This window comes from Anoplophora glabripennis, unplaced genomic scaffold (assembly GCF_000390285.2).
Source record: "Anoplophora glabripennis isolate ALB-LARVAE unplaced genomic scaffold, Agla_2.0 scaffold831, whole genome shotgun sequence".
Classification (NCBI taxonomy): domain Eukaryota; kingdom Metazoa; phylum Arthropoda; class Insecta; order Coleoptera; family Cerambycidae; genus Anoplophora; species Anoplophora glabripennis.
Genome location: NW_019417474.1, coordinates 139016 through 151477, shown reverse-complemented (window position 1 = coordinate 151477; position 12462 = coordinate 139016). Strand labels below are relative to the sequence as shown.

The following is a 12462-nucleotide window of genomic DNA, read 5'->3' as shown; positions in this document are numbered from 1 at the left end:
ACTTAAATTTTTCCGCACTCCCTGGTATGGAAGTCAAAAGCCGCCACTGTGTTTAATGGTTTCAGAAATGAGCCTGTCTTTACTGCAACCACACAGTAAATGAATGATGTCACTAGAAACACCCTTTCCCAAAATCCCTTTTATCTAAAAAATGGCATAAAACAAAGGATTGTTTCAGATATTCTTAACAACTTTTTACGAAAGAAATTCATCATTCAAGTTCATCTTCGGCTCCATTTTTTTTAAATTTCGTAACGTTTTAAGGAAACAAAATTGTATTACGATAACTTGATCTAAATAGGATTATTCTGTGTTCCATTGGTTTCTCGACGCCCTGTATAACTACCTACTATTCCTCAAATTCGCACTGAGACAATAAGAAAATCGTTAGCTTTGCCTCTCCTGGCTATGACCCTGCTATAGATAGGTGGGTTAAAGTTAAAAATCAATAATACGTACTTACAGCAGAGTCGTCTCAGATCAATAGGCTATTTCGATTGAGCTTACCAACATACCCGGTATGTCAGTTGAGAGTGGTCTATGGTTGAGAGATACATACTCAGATTTTTGATAAACTCATTTGAAAGGGCCTAATGATAGGAACGATATAAACCGTTCCAATAAAATATCGTTACGCAAATACCGATATATAAAATCATTTGTGAGCGACTAACCGTTAGTGGTACTACTTGATTAAATTGGAAAATTTTCATTAGAACTTGAAACAGTTTTATAGAACTTGTTCGTTGTCACCGAAATAAAACTCATATATCATATAGTTAGAAAATAAACCTGCATCTGCCGTGCGGCGGGTGTGATTCATCCTTCTAAAAAATCAATAGTCGTATCAGAGGAAAAGTGAGTAAATGAATATAGTGCAAATATGTTACCTGATCCAGAATATTTTGGAATATTTTATCATGAAGCCTACAAGGTCTTACCATCACAATTAAAGTACGTATTTCAATAAATAGTAGTTTGATAGATCTTAATTTACGTTTAATTTTCAGAAAAAAAATTGATTGGAATAAATTAAAAAAGAAATTAACAAAGTTTCGCAATAAGCCTAGAAATAAAATTGATGTATTTTACGACAATGACACAAACGTTCCTCCTGAAATTGAATTGCCTGGAAATGCATCCGCTTTTGCTGTATTTGCATCTATTCGATTAGCAGTTTTAGATAGGTGGATGCACCATGCAAGTGAAGAATATTTGCACAGTAGCTATAGTGCTCCTATACAAGATGCTGAAATTGAAAGTGATACTGAAGATAATTCTCAAAGTTGCTGTCATCATTCTGTAAAAATTTCAAAAGTTGTGGGTTTAGGTTTGAGATCTGTATTCGAATTAATTAGAGAAAGTCGAATAAGTCACCCCACTCTTTGCAGCAAAGCACTGCTGGCATTATTAAATGTTTTACAAGGACAATCGCCAGAAGGTTTAAAATCTGAGCCTTCCGAGGTTATAGATCCCTTATTTGATTTACTATTGGATTTAGCCACTCTTCACGGACCTGAAAGTTCTGTACCGAACGATGGTACTCATTTGACAGCAATAGCCTGCACGTGTTTATTATCTTTAATAATAGTAAGAGGAGACACAGGAAAATTTCTCTCTGCTACTGCAGCTTTATTAATGTGTCCACGAGCTCTTGCTCTACAAAATATTAAGGTAAGTTAACATAACAATTAAATGGTGGAATAGAAAAAAAATTAAATCCAACAAAACAACATTTTATTTAAAAAAACTAACACAATATAAACTCAGAATCATAAATATTTCACATTGTACAGGGTGTCTGGTAAATATATGGCATACTCACGGGCGTGTATAGGGGAGGTTAAAATAACCCTAATTTGTCATAAAAAAATTTCCAAAAATGCCTCACATCGGCGATTTACCTTTTCGGCTTTAACTTTTGAACCGACGGCGACGTGTATAGTTTAATGAAATTTTAATATTTTATATAGGCCATAAAGGCTCATAAAACCATACTACAGTATTGTTTTACACTGTAAGAAAAGTCAGGAACGGACTTGCCACCACACTCGTTTGGCCAAAATTTTGACAGGTGTAGTATATGCCGAAAACTGTACATACTTTGTAAGTTTAAATACTTTGGTCTTTAAAACGTTTATCAAAGTTTAAAACGTCACGTTTTCAACTTTGATAAAAATGTCGATTTTGTCGTTTTATTATCTTTTGAAAATGTAGGTTTGGGCTCTGTAGGAAAAATAGTGATATTAAATAATAAAGTTGTTACTCTTGTAAAATTTTGCAAAAGGACGTGGTCTACAACTGAAATTAAAAAGTGCCATATTCTGTAGTAATTATTACCATACATCAAAGAAAGCTGGAACATTCATATTCATATAAAATAAATGTGTCTAAATCTTTCTGTTACTATTGCAGACTTCTAAGAACTCACATAAAAAAGAGAAAAAATAGTAAAAAAATATGTTTACTAATATCACATCACGTATTCAATATAAATAAAATAAATACATATTCTTTTTGTACTAATGAATACAATCTATTTAATGTGCATGTAATATCTTAAATAGTGTTCTTTAGTGTTTAGAAACATTTATTTGTAAGTAAGGTGCACATTACAACTTTATTTAACCTGTTATCATACTCGAACTTTTTTTCATGCCTCAATGTCTATAGTCGCATTACTTCAAGAGAATAATAAAATTTGATATTTTTTATCAAGGCGACTATAAAGAAGGGGCTTCCCTGAAAACAATTTTTTGTGATGATGTTTATAAATCATCAATTATTAAAAACGTGTATCAAACTACTTCTTAAAAAATATATTTGAAAAGAAAATTGTGAACAGAGATCATTGCCAATTTTCAGCCTTACATTGCACTTCCATATCCTTAACTAAGAATCTTTGAAATGCCCTTGTTATTTTCGGGCTAGGCTCTGTGGGGACAAACCCGCTGGGCCTACCCTGATGTTAATTTCGGTTCTTATTGTTGGTTCTCGAACCGCTCCTCAGAAATTGGTGGTCCTTTGAGACGTTCCGCAATGAACTTTGTAACTGGTGGCATCCAATGCTTCCAAACATTTCATCATTCTTCACTGTTGACATTCTTAGTTTTGACACTGTAAAAACTTTGAGCATTGCCGATGATATCAGTACAGCTGCGCGTGCCTCTTGTCTGGAATGGAATCCCCGGAATCGTTACGTGCGACTCCATACCTCCGCATGGGATGGTGGGTGCTGCCTCACGTTCTTCTGTGGCATCGGTTTATCGTATACTCTGAAAATGATATCTCGTATTTTTCTCTCACGGCGTTACGAAGATATCAAGGTCCTTAAGAATAATATAGGGTTTTACGATCTGATGAGGTAGGAAGCACTGGAAATTAAACAACATTCAAGTAATATAAATGGTGGCGAAGATGTTCAGATGATTTTTTTAACAACAATCAACGCCGTAAGGGGAGAATGCGAGATCCACTACTGCACGGGCCTGAAAGTATACGCAACGACGCCGGCCATACCGCAGACTAACCTGAGAGACCCACCTATATCCATAGAGTCGCGCAGTACGAGATAACGCCCTCTACTATACTCCGTAGGACTAGAGACGCAGAGACTGCAATGTAAATCTGTAGCTGGCCATTTAAAAATTGTCATTGCATTGTCTATTCTTGACTAAGTAACACCATGTAGAAATGCGGTAGTTGTATTAAGTAACAGTATAAATTAATTGAAACTTTTTAGATGTCCACAGTGTTGTGTTCACTACAAAGAAGCGTTTATGGAGTACTTCTTGAGAAGAATATCAGACCTGACTGGATTACACATGGTGTTCTGGATAATTCAGTAATTGATTCTTTCTGTCTCAAACTTCCCAATGAATTAAGCGGAAAACAGATAATTATGAAAGCTCTAGCTTGTGATGGATGTTACTTTTATTTATTTTCATCGAAAGGTTTATTTAAAATAGGAAGTGGTTTTGGAGGTACTATAAAAGGCCACATTATGCTATGGAAACCTGATTTTTATCCCAATGACAATGGAGTTCTGGTGCACTGTGGAGTAAGTCATTAGCGTTGTTTTTTTAAATTGCTTAATGTAAAAAAAATCTTTAGAAAACAGAAGAAGTAGTCGTGAGATCAGTTACATCAATTTTTGCTCTTTATTGTAAACATTTGTAGCGTAATATACTTACGTATCTTACAACCCTGGAAATAGGCGCGTAAAGATAACCGTCTGGTCTATAGTCCATTCAGTTTATAAAAAAGTATTATTAATATTGGAAAATGCATACGTGCGTGTATGCGGGGTGGGCGTGCTCCTACCTAATACGACACCTTCCCTTTTTGGCAGGTGGACTTCGGGGTTGGCCCATGTTTGAACGGCCGGCGTCTTGCTACTCGTAGAGTGGATCCGATGCAGCATAATTGCAGATTGCAGATTTCGTAAGAACCGATGGCGTCTGATGATCCTGATGTCTTACGCAATCGGAGTCGTATGGGGACTTCCCTGGGTGGATCATGTACTTCGGCGGTGACGGTGAATGTATGTGATAGTGGTCCAGGACAATGGTCATCATCATTGTGCTGACCTGATGAAGAACCCTTGGGATCTGTGTCATCACTGGAGTTGTCGGTGAAAACTTCTCCTCCTTCTTAGTCTTCTTCTTCCTCTTCCTACGCTGTCTTTCTGATGGCTATGGGGAATGGACTGCTCAAGCTGAAGCGAAAGGGTTTGAGTGGTTGCACTCCCATGACTAATTCGCGGGGTTGAAATGTAACAGCTGGTTTCTGGTCTTTGTTAGGGAAAGTGTTAAAGTTTAATTAGTAAACTCTAATCTCGTGAGGTCGCGTTCTTATGTCGTCATGTGACTTCCTTCGTAGATGTTGAAAAGCTGGTATCTCCCACTCTCCTCTCTTTCTCCCTTAGGAGTGCCTTGGACGGGGTTTCTCCTGTTGCTCTATTTCTCCGGATTCTCATGATGCTGGCGAGGGCTCGCGAGACATGTAAGTCCCTGTTCTTCCTGCGCGATTGACGGTACATCAGAACCTCAAGAACGCTCTTAAAGTCGGCGGCCGTTATCGGAGATTATTTGTTTGAGGTCCCCGTATCTTTTAAATATTTCGTCCTCCAGGAAGTGACATATAGCGGTGACTTCACTGACAGGAACGAGTTTTGCTTGTACCCACTTGGTAAAAATATCTTCTACGATTAACATGAGTACACACGTTAGGGTTTGATACCGAAAATGGCTGCATACACTTCTAACTCATTCGCATGCTACTTCTGTTCGGTCTGGGTGAGCGTCGCACTGGCATATGAAATGATTTGTTTGTTCCTAAGTTCGTCTTTCTGGTATAAGACGGCTCCTAAATCAAGTGATGATGTGTCTATTTGTAGAAAGAATCTTCTATCGTACACAGGCCGGTACAGCTCTAGTAACTGTGAGACGTGGTGCTTTATTGCATCTCTTGCGCCTCTTGACAGGCGGTGGTCTATGTGAACTTGCGATTATTCTAGACTAGGATTGTCAATTCGCGTGCCCAATTGCAGATGAATATAAGAAGACAATCACAACATTGGCACAAAATTAAAAATCTATTGAAAATTATTTAATGCAAACTTCGCAGAAGTTGACGAACAAATTAATTATGTTGTTACTACACTATTCAAAATGAGCTTACTTAACTCTTTGTAAATCTAAATCACACTAAAGAAGTTTTAAATGAACTAGAGAATGTATTGCTTTTGTATCATGGAATCAAGTGCATAACTCAATTTAACCAAAGAACAATCTAATGCACATATTAGAACTAGCAAAAGAACCTTTAACAGTCAAATATCCTAGAGCTCAATCATTTTCAAAATTACTGTTCGTATTTAGGCGCTTCGGCACATTTTAGTGACGAATAAATTATTTTTGTAGTTAGTATGCCAACAGCAGACATTTATTCCATTTAATCCCTGTTCCTATACAAATTCTTATAATTATCCAACCACTCGTTACCTTGGAATGAGTACCGAACAACAATCCTGGCATGTCTAAAAATCGAGAATATTTACATCTACCATACACCCAGAACGATATCTCCCTAGTCCAATTGTTGTCCTATGTTAACCACAAAAACTGTCAGGCTCACCCTGTAATGAGCAAACTAGTAGCGGCAATGTTAGAAGAAATTCATGTGCGAGTCAGTCAGGTTCAAAATTGTCAAAAAAGAGTCTTAACAATTAATCAACCGTTAGTCCTGCGACTAAATAAGTACATTCCATTGAATAGAATAATGTAGTGTAATCGTAGCAAATCAACGATTCTTGGCCAAAAACCTATGGCAATATTAAGATCTGTTTATACAACTAGAATGCTATGTAAATTTAAATGCATATTTTGTATGCTCTCAACATCAGTCACATGCCATTGTTTCAGTTAATACTAGGGCAGATTTAATTGCTTTGTTAAAAGACACATAGTAGAATCTTTATCAAATACAGTAGACATAGCAGATAAAATATTAAATTTAGACGTGGAAGAGACAATAAAAAAATAGTACCTAATAATATTGTTGAATATGAAATAACAATTAACAATGTCACTAACATTCTAGGAGAAATTGAACCAATATTTCATTGGTTTGTAAATCGCAACATAACTATAAAGTAACGTTAAATAAATGTTCTATTTACAAAATGATGCAGTGGTTTGACTGGGTATATTTATCGTCTAAAATATAGATAAAAGCCAATTTAGGCCAGAAAAGTAACTTTCTCGTATTGTTTTCTGATGGTTGCTTAGGAAATTATAAAAATTGGGTAGGTATTTTAGGATCTGAAATTACACCGAGAGAGATTCTTGAACGATTTCAGAAAATATTTTTCCCAGCAAGCTAGAAAGTTCACTTTCTAATCATTTGGAAGGTTAGACAAAAATTGAGACACATGCGTTAATGATTTTGAATTCAAGTTTTGTCTAATCTTTTAACCATCTAATCAGTTCATGCTTTTATCTATAATTATATAATGATATTTTCAGGGCAAAATCTATCTTAAATTATCTGGAAGACATAATGGTGAAATTCTCACAGTTGATAAAAATAGTCTTTTAGTAACTGGGTCGATCTTACTACATAACAAGGATGCTTCCTCATCTATTATATTTTCCGATGGTGACTATTTAGGAATAATATCACCAGGAAAAGATGTAAGTTTATTCATTTCATATTCAACTTATTTGAAAGCTGTTTATTCTAGGATAGCTTTGTGGTTAGAACTTTAAATCAGAATATTTCTCCAGCACCTGTTATTAACGAATTGCCATTAAAACTAGTGAAAAAATGTATTGAAGTATTCGGTACTGCTTTTTTTGAAGAGGAAACTGGAAATTGTTCATTCAACGTAGAAAATGAAGAGGAAGTTGCTGCGATGGCTTTCGGAAAAGAATTTGGACTTCTTAGAACTTTTACGGGAAAGGTATTTGCTGTTTTAGATTGGAAACATTTCAAACAATTCAACTTTATAATAAAATTGAGAAAAGTAGCTCATTTTAAACGCAGTACCAGTGGCAACGACACGAAAAATAATGTGGGCAAAATTATGTAAACCTTTCATCTGTCATTATTTTAACAAAGTGTCTGAAGAGGGTTTGTACGGAAATACGAAAATGTAATATTTTGTCTTAAAACCTCGCTTCAGAATTTTTGAGAGATTCAAAATCGTTTAGGCGATTTGGAAAAAAGTAAAACTCTGCTAGTCCTCACAACAGTTTTGGATCCATGTTTTAAAATTGTCGGATTTTCTAATGATAGGGTGTAACCCTATCTGTGAAAGTTGTTTGAACATTTAATTTCCAATAAAATTCGTGAAATAACTTCAGTTTTCACTTAATCTTCCATTGAATTATACTCAAATTCAAATGACGTGCTTTCAGTGTGACCCATTTTGACAAAAAAAAGCAACGACTGTTAAATTTAGTGGAACGCACTTTTCACGTGGCATCATAGAGGTGCGAGATATTTGAGAGATGATTCACTTGAGAGAAATGAAGTCTATTTCAATTGATGTCGAGAACACGTATAACCATTTCCGAGATCCTTGACTTATAGGCAATAGGTTTATAGGACGTAGATGTTATAAAATAGTAGAATGCGTCCAAGCAATTGGAAATGTCGACGTAATAATTGCTATATTAATTATAGATTACAAGATGAAATAAATATACTATATTTACATTTTAACTGTAATGTCTATGCCAACAGATTTTGTTTTAATTTTATAAATATATCTTAAAATAGCGACGCTATTGATAGTATAGTTTTAAGAGTTAAACATTTTTTAACTAGTTGAACTTTTATATTTATTTACAGAAATCTGACAATCTCTGTCGTTATGTAGCACTGGTAATAAAATAAGAATTAATTTCATCAATGTTACCTATAGAGTCCGGTATTTCACCCTCTATAATTTTTATTTTTCACCTAACTACATAATTTAATCTTCAATGAATTGCATTACTATGGTAGAGTTACATTGTGCCAAGTTATACCAATGATTGTTGGACAACTGATTAAAAAGCTTCACATCCAATCTTTGAAGGATATATATATAGACCAGGCAATAAAGAGAAAAATATCTAGATTTTCGCGGCCCGGTCCGATTTTTATGCGGTTTTTTGCATTTTGGTCTGAAAGACGGTTGGAAAAAAGTCCCGCCTTTTTTATTATCCGGAAGTGGCGGAAATGCATCGCGGGTGCATAAAGTGCATCGCATCTGAGAAACTTGCCAAAGTGCACGAAATACCGCAAAAATTGGTACTCGGGGGTTTTGGGGGGCGCAGAATTCGAATATGCATATATCCAGTCTACCCGACCCCCCGGGGGGCGACTTCCGGCCGCCTGGGAGGCGCGGGGGGCGCGTGGATTGCAAGGTTCTCCGAATGACTGGAAAAATGGATCTCGGGGGTTTTCGCGGGTGCTGATTCCGAATTCGAGAGTGAAAAATATCCCCTGTGCTCGTGATGGTGGGGGAGGGCGGAAGGGGGGTGGGGGTATGAAATCTAAAATTCTCGAAATGACTGGGAAAATGTATCTCGGGGGTTTTCGCGGGTGCTGATTCCGAACCTGAGGGTGAAAAATATCCCCTGAGCTCGTGGAGGGGGCGGTGGGGGGTAGGAGGGTATGAAATCTAAAGTTCCCGAAGTGACTGGAAAAATGGATCTCGGGGGTTTTTGCCGGTGCTGATTCCGAATCTGACCCTGCCAAATGCGTCCGATGACTATTTCTGATTTCACTTACTGCGTATACAATATACATGTATGTGCGCGTCCTCGCTTCATCTGTCTCTTCCTCTTTTCTGGGACCCCTTCCCAAAAATTCCACTGTTATGTATAGGTACCGCCAGACAGCTGCGCGCATCCGTATACCTGATATTCGAGAGCGTATACAGCGGGAATTTCGAAAAGCAGCATCTCAGAATATCGAATTTCGTGCTCTTCTCATTTTTCCCCCGGGGCCTGATTGTCCTAATATATCACTAACATCACACATTATAATTTTCTATCCCCAAAATACTCTTTACCAGTTCATGAATATTATAAACCTCCCCCTACCCCCCACTGCCCCCTCCACGAGTACAGGGGATATTTTTCACACTCAGATTCGGAATCAGCACCCGCTAAAACTCCCGAGATACATTTTCCCAGTCATTTCGAGAACTTTAGATTTCATAGCCGCCCCCCCCCCCCCACTGCCCCCTCCACGAGTACAGGGGATATTTTTCACACTCAGATTCGGAATCAGCACCCGCGAAAACCCCCGAGATCCATTTTTCCAGTCATTCGGAGAACCTTGCAATCCACGTGCCCCCCGCGCCCCCCAGGCGGCCGGAAGTCGCCCCCCGGGGGATCGGGTGGACTGGATATATGCATATTCGATTTCTGCGCCCCCCAAAACCCCCGAGTACCAATTTTTGCGGTATTTTAGGAGCACTTTGGCAAGTTTCTCGGATGCGATGCACTTCTAGATGCACTTTATGCACCCGCGATGCATTTCCGCCACTTCCGGATAATAAAAAAGGTGGGACTTTTTTCCGACGGTCTTTCTGAACAAAATGCAAAAAACCGCATTAAAATCGGACCGGGCCGCGAACATTTAGATATTTTGGGGTAAATCGTTCTTTATTGCCTGGTCTAATATGTTAAAGGTCATTTTAGAAAAAAATTACGTCCTGAAAATTTGCAGTCGCTATTACATCCTTATAATAAATATAATTTAAAGGACCACGCACCAAATCAATGAAAAATGGATTTCGCCAAACTGTCTGAAATTATAGTATTTTGAACAAAGGTTTTCATGATCATAAAGTCATCATAAAAGTTCATTGGTAGGAGACGATTCTGTAAAAGAATTTCTATGTGAAAGTTGTTGGATTTGTGATAAAGTACCTTAACGCGACCTTGTCTCTGACCCTTGGTCAAGGTCAAAAATCATTCGAAAGTCAACTCAGAATGATTCAGATGGGCAATTTTCTTTTTTATTGCTGCAGCTTTTGGTCTTCTGAACAAAAGGTCATGCGATCTAGAAATGGCTAGTTTTTAACATACAGAAATGTCATGCTAAGTTAAGAAGTGTTCTATTAAAGCTGTTAGGGTTGGGATGAAATAAACTTATGTCATTACAAAACAACGATATTTTTTCAATTTTTAAAAAGGAAAACAATGTAAGGATGATTTATATATATTTAAGTATACAGGCTGTTACAAATTCGCTTCTCACTACAGGGATCTCGGAAACAGTAAGAGGTACGAAATAGCTTAAATGGGGGCAAAGTTACTAACATGATTAGTTTTCGAAATATTTGAAAAAAACCGAAAGTTTGGAAATCCGTTTTTATTTCATTTCAGCCTTGTTTGAGGTGTTATTGGAAAAAGGACACTTTCTCATGGTCACTTTTTGTCCTCTATCGAACGGCATAATTAATTTTTGTATGTAACGTTTCGTCTATCCAGGACCATCATCAACTTCATTTTTTTAAATACGACCCTGGAAATTTTATTATAATTTTTGCAAGCCTTCATGACCCCCAATATTGTACTGCCTCAGCCCGAATCAGATTTAGACGTTTTGTCTCGAAAAATTCATTTTCAGTGTATTTGTTCCAAATTTATCTAAATTTTTTATTAAGATTTCTTTGTTTATTGAATTATCGTACACTGTAAGTGTCCTTAGACCCTGTGAAATCCATCTAATTATTTAAACTATTACCACCACGCGTTACAATAAAACATTTATTATTATTAATTATTACCCTCACTTGGTCATACATGCATAACTCATAACTTGTTGCGTCAAAATTAAAACATTATTACAATTTTAATTTTATTATGACAAATTAATTCTTAAAAATGCATATGAACAACCAAAACGTCAACTGAATTATTCTTTAAAAAATTTCAGTAATGTTCAAAAACATGTTCGTTTTGGCAAAGGTTGAAAATGAAGATTAGTGTAATATTACCGGAATTTATTATATGTATCTGTAACTGCAACTGTGACATAGCATGTCAGATGTATTTGTATGAATATAATAGATCGGAATTTGTTTGAATTTTGAGCAGTCGAGAAGCCTAGAAATAACTATGAACACGGGAATAAAACTAATAATTTTTTATTTTAATGCGTGCTGGTAATAGTTTAAATAACTAGATGGATTTCACAGGGTCTAACGACACTTACAGTGTACAATAATTCAATAAACAAAGAAATCTAAATAAATAATTAAGATAAATTGGGAACAAATACACTGAAGATACATTTTTCGAGACAAAATATTCGAATCTGGTTCGGGCTGCCTCAGTATTGGAGGTCATGAAGGCTTGCTTCAGCCAGTTTGACGGTTATCAATTTTCTATTGATTTGGTGCGTGGTCCTTTGTTAACTTGATTATTATTATAAAATAAATCTTTATGAATCTGTTCGTAAACAAACAATCATTATGGGTAGCAGTGATGAATGTAATATATTATATATATAGTTTTAAATATTTTTGTTATCATATTTGATAAATTATTTATTTAATTAAATTTTTGTAGGTTTTATACTGTGGAAAGTCTTCTGCTCTGGGTATTAAACAGTCTGGAGTTCGCACAGGGAAATGGTGCGAATTAAATTTAACAAAATCACCAAAAATTAACCACTTAGCAGTTGGCCATGATGGATTACATGCTATTTTAATTACTGAAGACGGATCGGTATTTTTTACAGGTTTGTATTATTTTTTAACAATAAAATTTTAGTAAATTTTACATTTGTAAGTTTAAAAGGGGTGTAGTCATGCCTTTAGCTTTTACTTATACTAAAAAAATATCATGGCTATGTGTAAAGTCGAATCGAGGGAGTAGTAGTAGTTGTAGTAGTAGTAGTAGTAGTAGTGGTAGTGGTAGTGGTAGTGGTAGTGGTAGTGGTAGTGGTAGT

At 36.2% G+C, this 12462-nt stretch overlaps 1 protein-coding gene across 1 annotated transcript in view; it reads left to right on the top strand.

Moving 5' to 3' along the window:
* The first annotated feature begins 883 nt into the window (after nt 1-883).
* Nucleotides 884-12462, top strand: part of LOC108911167 (E3 ubiquitin-protein ligase MYCBP2-like) — a 45591-nt gene continuing 34012 nt past the window's right edge. Inside the window, exons 1-6 of the mRNA XM_018716026.1 lie at nt 884-954; nt 1011-1674; nt 3743-4060; nt 7029-7196; nt 7247-7465; nt 12081-12252. Coding sequence (XP_018571542.1) covers nt 884-954; nt 1011-1674; nt 3743-4060; nt 7029-7196; nt 7247-7465; nt 12081-12252 — 1612 coding nt within the window. The remainder of the gene's footprint in view (nt 955-1010; nt 1675-3742; nt 4061-7028; nt 7197-7246; nt 7466-12080; nt 12253-12462) is intronic.